The sequence below is a fragment of the Larus michahellis genome, chromosome 1 (genome assembly GCF_964199755.1).
Source record: "Larus michahellis chromosome 1, bLarMic1.1, whole genome shotgun sequence".
NCBI classification, from domain to species: domain Eukaryota; kingdom Metazoa; phylum Chordata; class Aves; order Charadriiformes; family Laridae; genus Larus; species Larus michahellis.
Genome location: NC_133896.1, coordinates 99,602,351 through 99,621,610, shown reverse-complemented (window position 1 = coordinate 99,621,610; position 19,260 = coordinate 99,602,351). Strand labels below are relative to the sequence as shown.

The window sequence follows — 19,260 nt, the reverse complement described above, 5'->3', positions numbered from 1 at the left end:
AGTCACTTTAGGGACTTTGATCACAACCTTGAATTGGTTTGGTAGCTGAAATATACAGATTAGAAATGGAGATTTAAGGGACTTTGTTAGTTACTAAAAGGTATGGATTAAGGAACTTTGGTCTAGAATATAATCTCCTGAGAGAGTGACTAGATTCCAGAGAATGGCATCTCTGTATCTAGACAAAAGTGGATCGTGTCCTAGTAATATGAAAATTGTTTATTTGGTGAAGATTTGTAAGTGAAGATGGTACAGATATGCAATCAACTGCAGACCCTACTCAAAGAAAAAAAAAATTTCATTAATTTAGTAGTTAGGCCAATGTAAGAAAACGTACAGACTTGGCATGTATGTCATGATTCCCTTCCTGAAATCTGTCAATCCTTTAAAATGCCCTTTGTCCTTTCTAAGCAACAGTATAGGTCTACGCAGCAGAATGAAGTTCCTTGCAGGCATTTCCTCTGCATGTCTAGTTTTGTTAATGGAGCAGCATAATTGGTATTCTGTTTGGGATAATTGTCCCTGATTGGAACTGGAGTATGGAGAATGAAGCAATGACTAACTTTTTTTTTTTTGAGAGATAACACAATATACACAATAATATACATATCTAAGGCCCATGACTTCCGTATTTCCAACCCTGTCACTGTTGATTAAGATGAAATTTATTGTCAGATTTTCTGCTGTGCCACATACCTCTTATGACCCTGTTAACAATAAACTTGCAGTCAGCGGATTTATTAATTTATGAAGTTATATGTGTATGTATACATGCATGTATTTTAAAAGAAATGAATAAGGACGTGATCTTTCCTAGGATTTACAGGAGAGATATATGGCTTTGCAAGGAAGTGTGACATCCGCCTACATTTCATCCATTAAAATGTTCAGCACCTCACTGCAGTGATTCTTATCTTAAAATATTTGTTTTTCCTTTCTTTTGCAACTAAAATAATAACCGAGCCAGCAATTGCGTAACGTTATCCGTGAATTGGGAACTGCCTGCAGAGGGCGTGTACAAAGAGCAAAGGATTCTGTTGGATTTCCTGAACTTGTAATGAGCTCATGCTGGCAACAAATTCCTGAGCCGTTTCATGCATTGCTAGATAGATGAATTTGAATCACAGTGAAGGGTAAATGACAATGATGAGGCAGCATCAACGTTTGGTTCAAAGAAGTATGCCTCTTTATCAGGATACAAGATGTGTTTTCTTTTGTGTGGAGTGTACTATATGAGATTACATGACAGTAAACAATGTTATTATTGGTCATGGAAGCTATTCAGACTGTGTCAAAAAATATCAAAGTGTAAATTCAGCTAGACTAATAAATAAGGTGAATAGACCCATCCAAAAGTTACGAGCTTGACTTAAACTTTTATCTAAATCTGCTCAGTCTGCATGACTTGTAAAGAAAGAGTATTTCCTTGAGAAATTTGTGCTAGTTTTTTCTAACTTGGTTAGGAAGATTGCAAGTCAGCCTCCTTGTATTTGTTGATACTGTTGGAGGAACCCAAAATATTGGGTGGGGGCAGGAAAATTTTGTAAGAATGAACAGCAATTAGCTAACAGAGTGAACAAAATTAATTTCCTTTTTGGTTTCTAAAACCAGCTCAGAGTTGGGTGATGCTTTGGCCTTTCCTTTATCTGAACCAGATTGTACAGTGTAAGAGGAGAATGTATTTGCAATCCTGCTTTATAATAACCATAGTAAGTGATGGGTGAATTCTGTATATATATAGGGAATAATTCTAGTACCATCTTGAACACATTTTATAAAGTGTAATTCGGGGATGTGTGCTAGAGCAGTGCTTAGCTAAAAGATCTTGCTGTGCAGTTTCTTACATCTGATCAGTTCCCAGAAGTGTGCAGATGTATTAGCCATGTGGTTTTCAAGATGCCAAATAATGGGAACATTAATTCAGAAGTATGTCGCTTCCTAGTAACTTACAAAAAAACCAGATTCTCATTGCAAATGTTTGCTGAACCTAGTGGACTGAAGGGGGGGGAGCAGCAGCAGCACCTTCAGCTATACAAGTGTACAGACCAGCAGCAGGCTCATTTACACAAGCCCTTTTGCCCCACTTCTCTATCTTTTCCTATGCTTGTTACACTAGAATACACTTTGATCCTTCCATTTCTCCACTTTTGTCCTTTTCACTTAACAACATCCTGTAGTAAGTCTTTAGCAATCCCCAAACTCAGATTAGGGAATTGCGGCCTGAAGCTAATAAATACTTTGTTTTGATTTTTGAACCTGCTGGTCTATGAGTTCTCATGATGTATTATAACACTTTATTTTAAAATTTATTCTAAGTTTGTTAATCAGTTCATTCTTACATTGTTTTCCTTTCAACTGCATTACTTGTGTTGGCTGAATCCTGAATTAAATTAAAATAGTATGCTTAAACATAAGCAGAATTTGCTAGCATTTTGCAGTGCACATTAGTTGCCTGCTGCCACTGATTTGATAGCCTCGCTCATGGCATATGGAAGGAAGTGTTCTCCTATATTAATTTAATATGTCAGTGTCATGTATTTTTGTTATATTCTGGTTGTCTCCTAAAGCTGTTAAGGTGGATAATAGAAGTTTTTTTCTTTAAATAATTTCATATCATTAATGTTACAGAATCTTAGTCAGAGAGTTGCGTTTTTTTCTTTTATAATGTCACCGAAGTGCTGATTTACTTCTCTGCAACTTCGCAGTCTTTGAAATGTTTCTTCTGTGGTAAGTTGCAGACATACCTGTGTGTACATGTAGCGTGTGTGTCTTTTAGGCTGTCAGTATGAAAAAATACTGAGTAACTGAAGTTCAGAAAACCTTTTAATCTAATTGGTGACTGTTCCTTGAGCTGTAGTAGCCTTCATGTTTAAAGTCTAAAACAAGGTAATTGAATGCTTCTGTCTAATATTTTTGAGAAGTGGGAGGAAAGGGTGTAAGAATATGTACTGAACAAATATGCATATCTACTGTATATATCAAATGCTATAGATACAAAAACTATTGCTTTACAAATACTAGCGCCTCAGATTTGTGACTAGTCTTCCCTTCTGCTTCAAAAATCATTTGATTAGGTGTATGTGCCTGCTGGAGGGTTGTGCTTTGGTCAAAAGTGGCAATGTTCTATTCAGCTGTGGATATTTAAACTTGAAAGAGCAATTCCGATGTCGTGTCGTGCCTCTCAATTGAATTGTCAAAACACAACAGTGTTATACCACTAAGAATTAGACATAGAGTTGTTGACTAGCACTTTTCTGGTCCATCTAGGCATTTTCCTGTAGTAATTTGTGGCTAAAGAATTGAAGATGGTCACTATTTGGACTTTATTTCTGATCTGCAAGTTGCGTGCCAGCTGAAAGGAGCTCTTAGCCATGACATTTGTCATTCCAGCCTTAATAAAGGGGGCTAGGCAGTAACAGATTCAAACAAGTGGATTTATTGTGTTAGTCTTATAGTAGCAGCCCTTCAAGAATGCGTTAAACAGCAAGGAACCGCTGAGATTTTCATAGCAAATTTGCAAATGTATTTCAAAATGAACTTGCATTGTTCTGTAGGAATCCTTCATTGATGAGATTCTGTATCATTCCAAGATGAGAAAGAGACAGATCTGTATCTTGCGTCTGTATCATATGTATCTCTGTTATATACTGATGTATGTTGAAATGGTTTCTGGGGGCAGATGCTGGATTCGTGGATCTGTGTCCAGATATTTGAACATTAACCTTAATTATGTAACTATCATTTTCTTACTAAACACAGTTCATACAAAATAAGAAATATTCAGCTGTAAACAGGATTGTCTGTGCTCTGTGAAGTGATTTGCTTTTACTTAAGGTCATAATTTTATTTTAGAAATGCACTTTCCTTTCTAAATGTATTTCAGGGTTAATAGTTGATATATTCTGTGAATCATAGTGGCACACAGCCAGAACCCCATGTTTCATCTTTCTGTTGCCTACATCTTATTTCAGCAGTCAATTTAATTTATGCCTTAAGCGTTAAGATGAAGTAGCACAAGCTAAATTATGGTTTTATTTAGGTTTTGGTATTTCACAGCATTTTCTTTTTTTCCTCCTATGTTATCTACCTCTCCCCAAGATTCCTTCTTCTTATAGACATGGATCTGTAGAGTTGATTATGCATATATAGGTATCATAAAGGAACACAGATGATCATAAATAGTTCTTGCAACTTGATTTAATATATGTGTGAGGCAATGTTTTAAGTCTCTGAAAATGAATTTAGCTGTAGTAGCATCAGATGATTTCTGTGTTGTGATGATGACTGATACATATATTTCTCAGCAAGACAACTGATTCTGTGAAAACTCAGTGTTCTTCTGAACTTAATAAGAGAAATGTAAAATTGCAATGAAAACCTAAGACAGATCTCCCATTTCTAAACCTGAATCAGGGCTCATTGTATGAGATTAAGCAAGCTGTTTGCCGTTCTTGGTTTCAGTTTCCTTAGATATAGAATGTACCTCTATCCACACTCGAAGCATTTCAAGGCCTGTGTTCTTCAGTCTTTGCATAATGCTTTGATACTGTCCATCAAACAGATGAATTTAAGTTAAACTACAGTTGCTGTACGCTTAACACCTATATAGAAGCATTCTACTATAGCAGCGGTGGTTCTGCCCAGGAATGGCAAATCATATTTCTAAATTAAGATATATTTTTAGTTACGTTCAGAACAGAATTTTAGTGTTCTAAATTCCCAGGTATTGAATGGACTCCTCTGCTGATAATTTCAAATTCTGATTTCAGTTATAATGATCATCATATTGTCTTAAATTCAGTGGTTCTAAACCAGACAAATGTTACTTTTTAGACTTGCCTGTTCTATAGCAGAACTCTCTTAATGTCTAGTCTTAGGCTGTTTTCCTAAATACGTCCTTTTATGGATTGTATTACAATCAGAAGAGCTGTGAGCTCTCTGGGAAATGAGGATGTGTTGTATTCTTTTTTAGGGCAACGTGCTAAACCCACAAAAAAGCTTAATGAACGGCACCCACCCAACACAAAATATTCCTGCCGAGAGCACTTTTTTACAGAACAAAACTGCCTGTTAAAACTAATGATTCCTGATAAATACCAGAGTTTGTAGCTTTGACATGGGCAGGAAGACATTTAGTCTTTGCTTATTACCACATTTTGTTTAACAGATAATCTATTTCTATATTGCCACACATGTCATTTCAGATTGCAGCCAGAATTAATTTTTCCAGTGATGGAGCAGGGCAAAACAAGCTGTTTCAAACCATTTGGATAACTTTCTTTCACAATCTTTGGACATTTTGTTGATGAAAACATAAATTTTTGCGGTTTTGAAGACTGACTTTGTAGTTCATGAGCTTTCAAGGTGATGCTTGAAACTAATTTTGTTGAAGTTAAGGTTTTTCAGTACTTTGTGAGAGTTATAACAGCCTCACAAGTGAGCATAAATGCACAGCAGAAAACTGGGATTAAAGTTGAGGGAACACAAATTATTTTAAAGTGTCACTTGTTTCTGATTTTAAGTCTCATTACAAACAATTTCCAGATGATTGCACAGAGCCCAGAACTGTGTGCTGCCCTAAATATTAAAAAATATTTTTTTGTAAATGAAGAGATATTTGCACTTTGGCCTTGCTCTTTCTTTTTAACCAATTCTTGTTTCGACACTGCTTTGAGCAGCCATTTTCAATGCTCATCTTAGTTATGTTTATATTGGGTGCAGTTGAAACCTATTTAAAAACAATAATTAAACAATTTAAGTACACCCATAGTTCCAGAGACTTAGATGCATAGAATCAGTGAAGTTAAGTTAGAATGGTTTTCCCCACACTGGCACAGCTCTTTAAGTAGCACAGCAAGCTTTTCATTTATTCAGTACTGGTTTTCCTTCCTCTCTCCTTACAGAAATTTGGATATAAGAGAAAATTGAATGATTTATCAGTGGTTCTTTTTAATTTGTAGATTTCAGGGTATCTGTTACACTGAGATATGCAGGAAATCCACGCTCTCATCCACAGATACAGATTTAGATAAATGTGTCTAAACTAGAATAAGAATCTTAAGTAGAGTAATCCTTTTATTAAAAAACTGTAGCTAAAGTAGTTTTGATCGGTATATGGTGGGCCAAATTCTGCCCAGGAATATCTCTTTGGAAGCTCCTATGACTTCTTTTCTAGTGTTGCAGTTCGGTGAGAATAGAGCTTGGTTTTAAATAATTAAGAAGGGCAGAAATCTCTGACATCTAATGGCAAGAGTAAGGGAAAATCTTCTTTCTGAAGATGAATTCCCCAAACTAAAATCACCATCTCATCATTGTTTCAATCAAACCATTTATTATTTTAAGCTGCAGGGTGAAGTTACCTGCCTTTCACTGCCAGAAACATGAATATATCTGAACTTGTGGCCTCTTACAATGTGTACTTGTGTGATCCAAACTGCAACAGATGTCTCTGAAATGTGTTAGAGTTTGTGTAAAACTTGGTTTGCTTCATTTCGTTATTTCCTACGAAGACTAGTATTTCCAGAAGTTTTCTGAGCTGGGTCACAACTGACACCCAGATAGTGATGACTCTGCATCCTTTAGAATGGCTGCAGTTCTTGTGTACTTTCAAAGAAACTTAGGCCATTCAGGTAAGATTGAATTGAAAGACAAAATTCCTGTGTTTGGAAGGGCTTTTCTTTTCTTTTCTTTTTTTTTTTTTCTGGGTAATATGATATGTTCTGTTAGCTCTTTAAAATGAAGCAGTTAAACACTTTATGGGAAGTAGCGCAAAAAAAGTTTGAACTGGAGTTAGGATGGAGAGAGATTCTTTCCTGTAAAAATTTTTAAAAATTTTTGCAAAATTTCAGTTTTCCTGGGAGAAAATGCATAGGGGTTAAAACTAAAAGAAACGTGAATGACAGGAAGTCTGGAAAATACAATTTCTCACTGAGATGAACTTATGAATAAGAAAATCACTTAAACTGTTGCTCTCCTGTTGCATGCAACATTATTTCTAGTATAGCAGGACCCAGAGATTCCAGTCAAAGTCACAGCCCTTTGTGGGTTTTACACAAATATTAGTCTCTTGCTCTTAAAAGTTAGTTAGTTTCAAAGCACTTAATAGTTAAATCTCATAATAAGTTTCTGGGAAAAGTATGTAAACCTAATTGTAAGACAAGCCAGTAACCAGTGTGGACTGTCTTAAGCATGTCTGATATTGTGTTGTTTCCTTCAACCAATCATGCAAATTTTGAATGATTCAGTATTAGTCTGTTGGGGTATGCGCTCCTAAATGATCAATGCATTTTCTTTATTCTTTTAACAATAGGTCAGCTCTTTACTGAGAAACTGCTTGCAACAGAAAAAGTAAGATGTATAGTCTGAAACAGAATACAGAAAATACTATAGGAAATTTCCTCCAGCTCTTGTCAGAAGAGTAGATGTCTCTGGTTGTATTCTTCAGGCTTTGCCCTCTTATTACTTCACCTGTTCTACTTTTCTGTTTTGCCATTGCTTCGTCCTCTTTATCTGGGTTTTCATTCCCCTTCACTTTCCAAGTAACGTTTGCATTGAAATGTTACATGTATCTCCTGCCATGTTCATCTGTTTGTTGTGTCCAAGTCAAAAAGAATTGCCAACTTTTTTGTGCGTGGGTGTATTATTTTGCCTAATGGCTGGAATATTTCTGAATGATTGAATAAACCTTAAAGCAAACATCCCTGAAGATCACAAAGATTGGATAATGTGTCAAGCATTCAATGAGTATTGGACTTTTTCTAATTAATTACAGGTTAATCCCTTTCTCAAATAAATAGTACATCTGTACTAATTGCTGCTTTCTTCATTTACAGATGCAGAGCCACGGTATTTGGTTTCAGTGAGACCAGCACGTGTTTCAAATAACAAGAAATCTTGCTCAGGTATTTTACCATTACTGCATCTCTTTCTTAAAGTAGTTGAAGGAAGACAGAATCTTTTACTGAGTTTCTCTGAAAAGATATTTGTATCTGTAGGTGTCTGGCTGAGATGCACATATTCTTTACGTGGAAAGGTAAAATGTAGGACAGTATTTCCTAGTCAGTAATTAGTCTCCTGTGGCATTCAAAACATGAAGAAGTACTTAAAGATTGTTCTTGTAAAAACTTCCTACAAATGAGAATTGAAATTTAGAATACTAATTTCTGATGTTTAAAGAGGTCACAAGTGCATGCAAAAAAAAGTAAAAATTTTTAAATACTTCTGGTATTGAAGTTGCTTTTCCCAAACTACCAGTCAGGATTCCTTCATCCACGGACATGTTAATACCCCTTGTTTCTCATTGGAAAATGGTAACTTGTGTGTGTGTCTATATATGTATCTGTAACTCAGTACTACTACTAAGTTTGCTCATGCAAGGAAATAAGGAAAGAAGGATGTTTCTAGCTTAAACTATGCATAGCAGAGCAGAAATCTGAATTTGATTCTCATCCGTTCCAAACACTTTCTATATTACTTTAATCATGTCATTAATATTGTTAGGTTTTTATTCCTTACTTTAATATGGAGATGACTCTCAGGTTCACTGGACTGTTGCAAAGAATAAGCTGATAGTATATATGTATATGTTTACAGTTTGAGACAAACTTTTTAGCAGGGCCTGTTGCGATAGGACAAGGGGTAAAGGTTTTATACTAAGAGAGGGAAGATTCAGACTAAATACAAGGAAGACATTTTTTATTATGTGGGTGACACTGGCAGAGGTTGCCCAGAGAGGTGGTAGATGCCCCACCCCTGGAAACATTCAAGGTCAGGTTGGACGTGGCTCTGAGCAACCTGATCTAGTTGAAGATGTCCCTGCTTACTGCAGGGGAGTTGGACTAGATAACCTTTAAAAGGTCCCTCCCAACCTAAATTATTCTATGATTCTCTGATCTTTATATGATTTTTTTTTTGTAATTCCTGGTATCTGCTTGGGATTAATTTCTTCTTGCTCTTGGCCATATGTAAAACAGTATGGCTGTAAAGATTTTGAAAAGTGATTTACCTTTCAGATGCAACATATATATATCAAAAAACACAAAACCAAAAAAAATGCTCAATGCACTATTTAGACATTAATTTTTGTATCTACAGTTTACAGAAACTGATTTGTGGAACAAGATTCAGATAATTGACTTTTCAGTCCAGTAGACAAAGGTCTAAGAACAGCAGTTGATTTAATGCTAGCTAGATATCCAGCAGGTCTTTTTAGTAGTGAGAATACTTAAACTGGACAAATTACCAAGAATTGTGGTGGAGTCTGAGTTGGTGCAATTTTAAATTTAAAAGTGAAGACTGTTTACATTTCTGGAAGAGACGCTGTAGTTCAGACAGCGATTAAGACAGAGGAGTTGTCTTATACGACAAAACTGAAACAAAGTTTAGTAAATAAATCTCCCTTCTACCCACAAAATAATAGCAAGAATTCCTTTAGGTTTACCCTAGATCTGAAAGTCTGGAAGTAAAATCTTCCAGTTTCTTTCTAGGTTGAAATAAATGCTGTGCAAGTCCAGAGGGGGCCTAAAACCATAGTCTTTTTGAGGCTTGTGTGTCTGATACCTGCTTTTTAAAGCAGTCTCCTAATCTGTGCTCCTGCTTCCTGCTAGCTGCATCCTCCCTTCCTTTATGCCAAGTTTGTTCTGCACCTCTTTCCTCTGTTCATGCTCAGCTGGCTTCAGGGAAGGAGCAGTCTCCCTTCCTTGCAGATGTTTCACTTGCCTCAACAAGAAGCCAACAAACAGATCACATGCACTGCCTCTGCCCCCTTTTTTAAATCATATATTAGAAATGGTGACTATGAAAAAGAGAGGAACTGTTGCACCATTCCCTTCAAATATAGAAGAGAAATAGGTCTTCATTTACTTTATTATCCAACTGCAAAAACTTTCCCCTGCATAATGCAGGAGAGAGAAACTAACTTGTGATTGGAATTATATCTTTCTTATGTAGGTCGGACCAAGACTCAAAAGCCTCTGCAGCTGGTAGTTGGCACTCTCACCCCAACCTCTGTGTTCCTCTCTTGGGGCATCCTAGTCAACCCTCAACATGACTGGACAGCAACAAGTAACTGTGCTAGCGACAGGTAACGTAACAGAAAACCATTTTTTATTGTGATCGTGATTTAAGCCAGTGTAGTTATCTGGTGTGGCTGAAATAAGTTTGACAGTGGAAATTAAAAAGTTGGAAGCAATAGTTTTGAAAGTGAATTAAGTTTTCTCATTTATTTGAATTAGTGCTTCACAGGTCTTTACTTGTCTTGAGTGCAAATTTCGTCAGACTTCTACATGCTGAAGTACAAAGCTTGCCATTTCATACTACATCCTTTGTTCTTCTTAAACCCATGGCCTTGGCTCTACCTTCATTTGTATCTGAATGAATTCAAAGAAACCTTGTTAAATCATAGGAAATATATAGGTTTAAAGTAGGTGAAATAGAAGTAAAAGAAGTCTTTTGCTGTGCTGTGGTAGGGGAATAATGCCTTGTTTTAATTCTATTTGATTTTTGTTTCCTGTATTCAGTCTTATCACTACACCACTTTCCTGATATTGATACAGTACACCTTTCATTAATTTTCTGTTGTAAGTAAAAAAAGGTCTCTTCAACTATAATATTTTTGTTTTGCTGTAATTGTTTAATGAGTGGTTCAGTAGGTGGGGAGCTCAGGAAGTTAAGTGCACCATTACATTTTGGGCAGCTCTTGGCAGATGACTAAAATTCATCTGCTACAATTATTGAAATTTTTAATATGGATGTTTTTTCTGCTCTATCATTTTGGTGTTTTCTCTGTATTCTTCCTTTTATGACAGAAGATTTTTTTTTTTGTCTCCACTTACATCCTGTGAAGCTTCATTCAACTCCATGGTGTTTTGTAAAACCAAGAAGAAACTTTGTATACCCATGTTTGGGATGAAGCTACATCAGTTTTGCAACTATCATCTTTTGGTTTTTCAATGCATCTTTGCATTATTGAGAACACATTTTTTCCCCGTCTGCCTAATCTTTGACTAATTTGTAGCTGTCTAATTTAGATATGAATCTGCTTACTTTGGTGTTGATAATAAAACTCCCATTTTTACTGTTAAACTGGATGTCAAAAATAGGTTATGTTGAAAAACCCATCCCATGTAGCCAATATAGCCTTTTTTCTTACCTCCCAAAAGTTTTGGACTAACCATTTTCAAGTTTCAAAAATTTCTCATGAACAAATTCAGATCATCATCATAAGCCAGAATTACAAACTCTATTGAAAAAACAACATTAACATTTATTAGAAAATTGTTATGGAATATTAGGAAATGTCCGAGCATGTAATTTAATTGGATTTTTTTCAGTAGAAATAAAAGTTGGTTTAGGCTTAAATTTTGCTCTCTCAATGAAAAAAGAAGCAAATAATTTCCTACAGTTCAAAATCAAAGAAATGAGCTGATCATGGAGGAGCCTATAAAGTGTTCTGCCCACATAATGATTTTTAGCACCATTTTTACCATGGAAGTTATCTTCTCTATGTACTGTGTCAGCACCAAAGTTACGGCACCCATTGTGCAGTGGGAATGAAGAACAGTTTAGCAGAAGCCTATATCCTGTATTAATCCACCTGGAGATTCAAAGCACGTGGTAACCACCACAATGCCTTCATCAGCTTTGGGTTTTCTCCTCAGTAATTGAATATTCTTGTTGGACATTCTTTGACTCCAACTTTGAACAAACTCTTTAACATAGTAGATAGTGTGTTCCGCAGTGCAGTGCTTCTAGTGTCTTGCTATGTTTAGAATATATTCTACATGTTTGTTTTTACCATATCTTTGTGTCAAGTAATGGTATGCACCTCCCAGAATTCTGGTTCTTTAGTTAAGTGTTGTTTAGTCCAGTTAGCTGATTCCTCTTAGGTGTTTACTTTTAAGATGCCCTCCATTTTAGTGAAATGTTGTCAGGCTCTACTATTTCCCTTTTGCCCCCATAAGAGGACTTGCCTATCAGAGTTACATTGTTCATTTTGTTTTAGTATCTCCCTGTACTTCAACTGTAAAGATACACTGACACTCACGAATAGATAGTTTAAAACCACTTCAATCAAATTATAAGCGGTCATATCAAAGTATGGGTTATATACCTATAAGTAGATTTCTGTTTTGCAATCAAGCATAGCAATAAAGTTAACAAAGAAAAAAAAAATCACTTAAGTGGTATTCCTGTTTTGTTTACCTTTACTGGACCAAAATGCTTGTTGTTTGTATAAATGATGAGAACAATTCTCCACGTGACCATAGTGTGTATTTCTATAATTCCAAGCAGAGGTTAGATTCAAACATATTTCTAGTCAGTGTATAGAATAAAAAATATTAATTTATTACAATAATTTGAATGATAATGGATAATGTATGATAAGAAAAAATCAGGAAGTAGCCAATCTTTAGCAAGTTGGCATCATGTTAAAAGTGCAAGACTTAAAATCAGTTAACGGATTCATCAACATTTGTATCTATTGCAGCGGCAGTCCCCTTAACTTGATCCTTTTTCATCTGCCATGTTCTCCTTACTGTGAAATGTTGAAATGTACTGCGAATCATCCTCAAGACTGTTGTATAGTGACTAACCACTAATCTTTGACATTGGCAATATGTGGCAATTATGACCTCCTAACTCAGTTCTGTCGGTTAATATCCCACTGAGTTTTAGATTTGTAACTCTGTATGACCTGAAGTGAAGTCACTGTTCCCAGCCTCAGATTTTACCATCTCTGGATGGACGTTAGGCTTTTGTACAAATGTTGCATAATATAAGTTAGTTGAATATGTTACTGACTCAGGAGATGAAAACCACGTGGAACAGCATGGATTTGTTGGCCAAGATTTTCTTTAGCACAAGTCTGACCTCAGTGGGATATTCCTTAGAAGATCTGATTTTGTGAGCAAATGAGTTTTGAATAAGAGGTGCCATGTTTTCAAAGAGCATTGGTATCTTTTATTGCTTCAGTGAAATTATTGCTTGCTTATTGAGGGCACATAGTGTTCTTTTGTACTTACAAAGTGCTTCTTAAGAAATTCCAATGAAGAAAAAGTTCCCGTGCCATTTTTTGACAAACCATTCTTTTGTTGCTTAATTCTCTAGGGATTAAGGGCATAAGCCAATAGAGTGCTACATATTTCCTGCAAGATAACCCTAGACCCTAATTCCTTGTGGAAGCAAAGATAACCACTGCCATTTGTGTGGACCAAAGTTCTTTGCAAGGTCATATTTTAAAGCCTCCTTGAAGTGGCTATCATTTCTGGTCAGAGCCTTAGCACTAGAATGCAAAACAAAGCAAAACAAAAAGACCCTAACCAGAAAACTCAAGCAGTCAGTTTTATGTAACTGATGAAAACTACATAACACTGGAAAGTTTCTACCAACAATGTGGAGTTAGCTTTCTCCGCATCTTCTGTTTTTTGACACCAGTATGAGGTACTTGATGAGGGAGGACTGGCAAATTCAGGATAACCTGCTGCACTGTCATGTTCAGTTTCTCTTTTTACATTTCCAAGAGTAGAGAGACTTGTTTCCTCTCTGCCTTTCAATGTTCAACCAACCATTAGTGGACAGAGCTATCATAATAAACATACTGGGGCTTGTTTACTGTTCATTTAGGTCTGAAAAAGAGAGTATAGATTATTGTATAGACTTTTTTTGGCCTTTCCTTTGATTAAAACAACTCCACGGATACCAAAACGGAGCAGGGGGTTGAAAAAGGCAGAGTTTGACCTTCATTTTTTTTAAGATGGGGAGTTGGGGGAAGGAACAGAAAATGTTTTTTCCATGCAAGACAAAAACAGGGTTTGTAGATAAAATACTATGTTTCACTGTATCGAGCGGATTGTATAGAAAAACAAACCCACTTTCAGATGAAATAGAAATGTAGACTTGAAAGTCTAGGTTTTTTCATTAAATATATCTAAGTTACAAACTCTGACAAAATCACATTTATATTGTTTAGATTCGTTTGCCTGTGATTTAAATGTCCTAATGTCATATTTGCAAGTAGTACAGATTTTGTGTTTTACTTAATTTGTATCTTATGCTTAAAGAAAAAAAAAAAAAGAAATGAAAAAAATAGAAAAAGAAAGAGAGAGGGGGGAAAAACAGAGAAGAATCCATACTTACTCTTTATGTTGTACAGCACATAGAAGTAGGGTTTTTAAAACCCTAAATTCAGAAAGCTGTGTGCATGTATCTCCTTTTTTGCCTAACTACAAATCAGTGTCACTATGCAGCTGCCAACTTAATCATCCTTTGTGTTGCAAATGTCATAGAAAATGTATTTTAAACTTAGCACAATTCCTTAAGCAAAACATACTGCAGCAAATAAACTTTTTGCATTTTGGATGGTTTTGAGTTACTGCTGTGGGAGTATATGCTGAAAGTTTGTTTAAAAATGGAAAGATTTGTTGGCAGTCAGCCTCTCATTCTTCACCTCTAATTCTTCAGTTCATTTCAGTCTTTCTACTAAAAAATTTAAGTGAAAAAAGTGAGTGTTAGTGATTATGTAAAAGTGAAAACTAAATTAGGAAGTGCTTTGCAAACTTAACTGGTAGCCATCAGCGATGTAATTCTTTCCATCTTATTATATATGTCAGTGTCTGTAACTTTAAAGTAAACTTGGCAACAAAAAGGAAACAATATAATCAGCTTCATGTGCCAATTTGTGAAATACTCCGTATCTGAAAAATTGTGGTTCAAACCATTTATTTTATTACTTTCTAGCACTAAATGGATGCTGCACTTCTAAGGAATTCTCACTATAAACAAATAAATAAACAAATATATGTGTATGTTAATAGTCTTTTTTTAAAAGTCTGATTACATGCCTATGCACAAAGTGCAATAAGTTTTAAAATTTTTTATCTATGGCAACACGAAATCACAGAGGAGGAATGTTCTTATATCTCCAAGGCTTAATTGTTTGTTTAGTGTTATGTGTGACTAAAATAGTCATGATTAAATTGTTTGGAGTTTTGGTTTGTATTTGGTTCCAAATAAACCCATGATATTTATACAAACTGACCGAGTCTGGAAATCTCATAAAACCATCTGCCTTATAAGATTTCCAGTATCTAATTGTTTGTGCCCAAATATTTGACTGTGCAAGCATTTTCTGGGAATCTGGCTGAAAAGAGATTTGGTTAACACTTGGAAAAATAGCACTGGAATTCTTGGCAAGACAGTGTCATTCATACTGATATATGAAAACTCAATGTTTTGCCTATGCATCCTAGACTTTTTTGTTCTCTTAGCAGCGAGCAAGATTTCCTTAATATCAAAAACAAACACCTTGTGGTTTCCTTCTTTAAAAAGGTCATCATATTTTGATTTCTTGTGTAATAAAAAGGCTAGCTCTAAGCTGAGAAAGAAAAGGTTTCACTGCCTTGCATTATGGAATTTAAAAAAAAAAACACCACTATGTAAACTAAATATAGAAAGGATAGAAGAATCCTTTTGTATTGGGATGATAGTCTTTTACATAGACTTTGCAGATATAGTAATTACTACTGTGGTTGGCCTCCGGAATAATATCATGCTTTTGTGGCTTCCTTTAATTTAGATTTAATCTTCCTTTAGATTGGTTTTGCTGCTTTTGTTTCTGCCATTATTTCACATTTGTGTGTATCACAGGTGGAGGCAAGTGAAGTCAGAATATTGAAAAAGAATACTTAAAGCTCATTAATGTAGAGAGAGTTTCAAGAATGCAAACATTAAACATATCATCATGTCACACAAATGCATACGGAGAGAGGCTGTCTTGGTGAATGTAGGCTTCTTAATTCTTTCCAGTGGTGGTTTTTTGTTTGTTTTTTTTTTTAGTTGGGTGATTATAACAATTAACTCACCTGCTCATGACACCATTTAAATTATTGGAGTTCATTATCCTTTCAGTTGTCTAGTGAAAAAGGAGGAGGTAAAATTTCTCTACAGTTCCCATGGTGGTTTGATTGGAAGTATCTTCTAATGAGTGAAACATGGCCTGTTAGGGAGAGAGGGAGAGAGATTAATTTTTATGGAGCTTAACAAAAGCTTAACAAAAGAGCTCTAATATTTTATAGAGTGATAGCTGGAAAAGAATTTAAGTGAACCGTGAAATCTTTTGATTAGTATTTGTTGTAAATAGGAATACGAGTGCTATTCCATGAACATTATCTGATAAAATGTACCCTTCTCATATCCCCCACAGTTAAATATTGTCAGGTCTTTGTACATGCTGAGAATCTAGTTTAGAATAAATTCTCACCCAGTGAGAGGTGTGCCACCTCCTTGTTGAAACATCAAACTAGCATTCACAGCTGTGAATAGCATTCCTGGGACTGTTCCGATTACACTTCACTTGAATAATGTGTTACTTTCATATTATCTATTAGGGCCCCGCAATCAGTTTTTCATATTCTGACCTCACAGAGATAATAAGGGAAGTGTTTTATCTGAGAAACAGTGTAGTGTACCTTCCCCCTCTATGTGAGTGTGGCTGTACTCCGTTTCAGCCTGCCTTCTGCAATTTTTGAGGGGAATCTATGGAGAGGTTTCTCTAAATGTTGGCAATCCAGGAGAAGCATTTTTGCTGCTTCTGTTACACGTAGCAGGCCAGCTGCGCAAATTTTGTGTGTATATGTCACTGCCACAAGGGGACTGATACACGTGAGCAGTGACTGGATTTTACTGCTTTCTCATGTCTTCAATTACATGTGTTGATTGTTTGATATTGTATTTTTTTTTCTGAAAGGAAGGTTTGATAAAGGGAGAAATTAAAATGACGATAAAATTTAATGTTCTCAGGCAGGCACTGAAATTGCAATGTATTTGGCAGCTTGTTGATGTGGTTTAATAATGAATTGTTGTTCTTTAATGACAAAACTTGGCATTTCTGAATTCATACTCTACAAACAAATGATTGCACTTCTCCAAAAGTGCATATTGTTTACAATTTGGATATTTTTGATACTCAAACAATCGTGACTTTCAAATTGTTAAATGGAACTTCATCTTGGTTGCTTTTTATTGAAATGGTTGAGGAAATTCTGTCATCGCAGTCAATGTTTTTAGTACTCGTTGTGGCAAGTTTCCACTGAAATAATTACACCCTTGGTGAAGTTTTTACGGGCTTGGAAATCTTGGAGTTGAGAGCATGTTTCTTCTATGCTATGTGTTTCTATTTCTAATAGCACAGTTTGGCACAACTATGAAAATGTTCTTGTCAGATTTTTTAATAGTTTTTGACGTGCAAGTATTCTTAGTTTTTTAATTCATGTTAGGGAGAATGAATTTGCAGGTGTGGAGACAGTATTCAAAATCAGAACATTTTCTACAGTAGAAGCAAGTGGGAATGGCCGCTTAAAAGCCTATTCATTATGAACATGTTTTTGATGGTTTTTTTCCTCCTTATTTCTGTTGCAGCTATTCATTTAGACTCTTAAATAACTGAAATGAATCGGTATACTGTTTTCTTTCTATCAGATACAATCACTTTATTTCTACTCCATTCAAAAAACTGTTAGGAAAAGGTAAGAATGAAGATGAAAACAAATGAAATTTTCTCCTTCAGGCAAGCTGGGAGGAAGGTCACTAGTTCTACTTGTGATTCACATTTTGATGATAGATCTATCTATACCTATTCTAAATCCCTTACCAAGAGACTGTATGGGGTCCAGCAAGATGCATTTATGTTGCAGATAGGCTTTGTTTATTACTGTTATGTCCTTTGCAAGACAGCGACAGAGATTTCAAGTAAGGTTTTCTGTCTGGTAATATATGTATGACTATGTATGAAAGGCTTAAGAAGATAAAGGAGGAGAAATTTTCCGCATTTTAATGTTGCCAGTAATTTCTTGTTAAACACTCTTTGTCAGTCCAACTGATAGTTAGATCTTATATTGCTTGACATACGAAATTTGAGTAGATCACAGCCCACAGAAGTAAGGATGTGGATTATTACTTGGTACTCCAGGAATTTATAAGAAGAGAGGTTATTCACTATTTATGATATTTCTTTCCTTTCCAAGGTTTGGGTTAGACTATGACTTGTTTTGAATGCAAAGTAGTACAGCTAATGAAGAGAGTTATGTGAGCCAGTGTAAATACTAATTTTATAACCTGGTGGAATATCTGAATGAGCCTAATTGTAGCAACTAAAACAGGAGAACCAATTTTTTTGGTGCCAAGAAGACAAATTTGACAGTTATGAGATAAAATGTGTAAACAAAGTGAATCTTTATGTATGAAAATATTTTCCATGATTGGCAGTTGCCTTGTCTTAGGTTGTGTTTTAATAATGAAGTAGGAATTTCCCTGTACTCAACAGTCATCTTTCACATATACTCTACTCCTGAAGTGCTCTTCTGTAACTTTGGCAAAAGCAGCTTTATGCATTGACAGTGTTATATTTGGTCCATTAAGTCATTTTAATCTGGACCTTACAACTTGGTACACTTTCAGTTGATTAAAGAACTTTTTTTGGCGGTTTTCTTAAGGCCCCTTCCTTTCTTTCCTTATCTTTTCCTATATAATATCTGCATTAAATCTCAACTGCAATTTCCTTTTTTTTTTTTTTCCTTGTGAATGATTCTTGGGCAATAGCTGGGATTTTGGAGTTGGGTTTCTTTTATGGCCTTAATTTGCTTTGTCGAAGTGTGGAAAAATGCAATTGGATGGAATTCATCCTTTTTCAGCTGATGTAAATGTAACATGGATATGGAAAATGAATATGCTTTATTTGTGTTATGTGTAACAATTTTCAGTAATACTTGGATTAAAAACTTGCCAAATATCTCTGAGTTTTGTTTTTACAAAAACAGAAAACCTCACCCTATTCTGGCAGTGATACAGTATGTATATTGAAAATAAGACTGTAGCAGTTGTGGAGTTCTTGTGCCGTAACTCTCGCCATTTACATTGTGTTGTTTTATACTGGCTAGCATTGCAGTCATACTTTTTAGGGTGGTGCTGCTTGACCGAATTGGGCAATTTCTGTAGAAATGTTTTTTAATTTCATAATCTGTTAGCATTCATCACGTTATTGATTTAAATGCTGAAAGTAATGTCTTGGTTTGCTGTCTTGTTTGAAGTATGGGCAATGCATAATGGGATCACTGAATGAGGAATGTATCATGTAAATGTCAGCTATTACTGGTTTTCCCTTGAGAATAGTTTTGGACTTATTTTGAGGGGAACACCTTTCCCTGGACAGATACGGAAGATTTTGATAAATTGTTTGAGACTTCCTGACTAGTAGACTCATGTTTG

The 19,260-nt window shown here is 35.4% G+C and overlaps 1 protein-coding gene across 23 annotated transcripts in view; it reads left to right on the top strand.

Moving 5' to 3' along the window:
• ABI3BP (ABI family member 3 binding protein) overlaps window positions 1-19,260 on the top strand; it is a 162,622-nt gene that overhangs the window by 23,732 nt on the left and 119,630 nt on the right. For all 23 annotated transcript variants that reach the window (XM_074595808.1, XM_074595835.1, XM_074595925.1 and 20 more), the window contains exons 3-4: window positions 7,833-7,901; window positions 9,949-10,081. In XM_074595808.1, coding sequence (XP_074451909.1) covers window positions 7,833-7,901; window positions 9,949-10,081 — 202 coding nt within the window. The remainder of the gene's footprint in view (window positions 1-7,832; window positions 7,902-9,948; window positions 10,082-19,260) is intronic.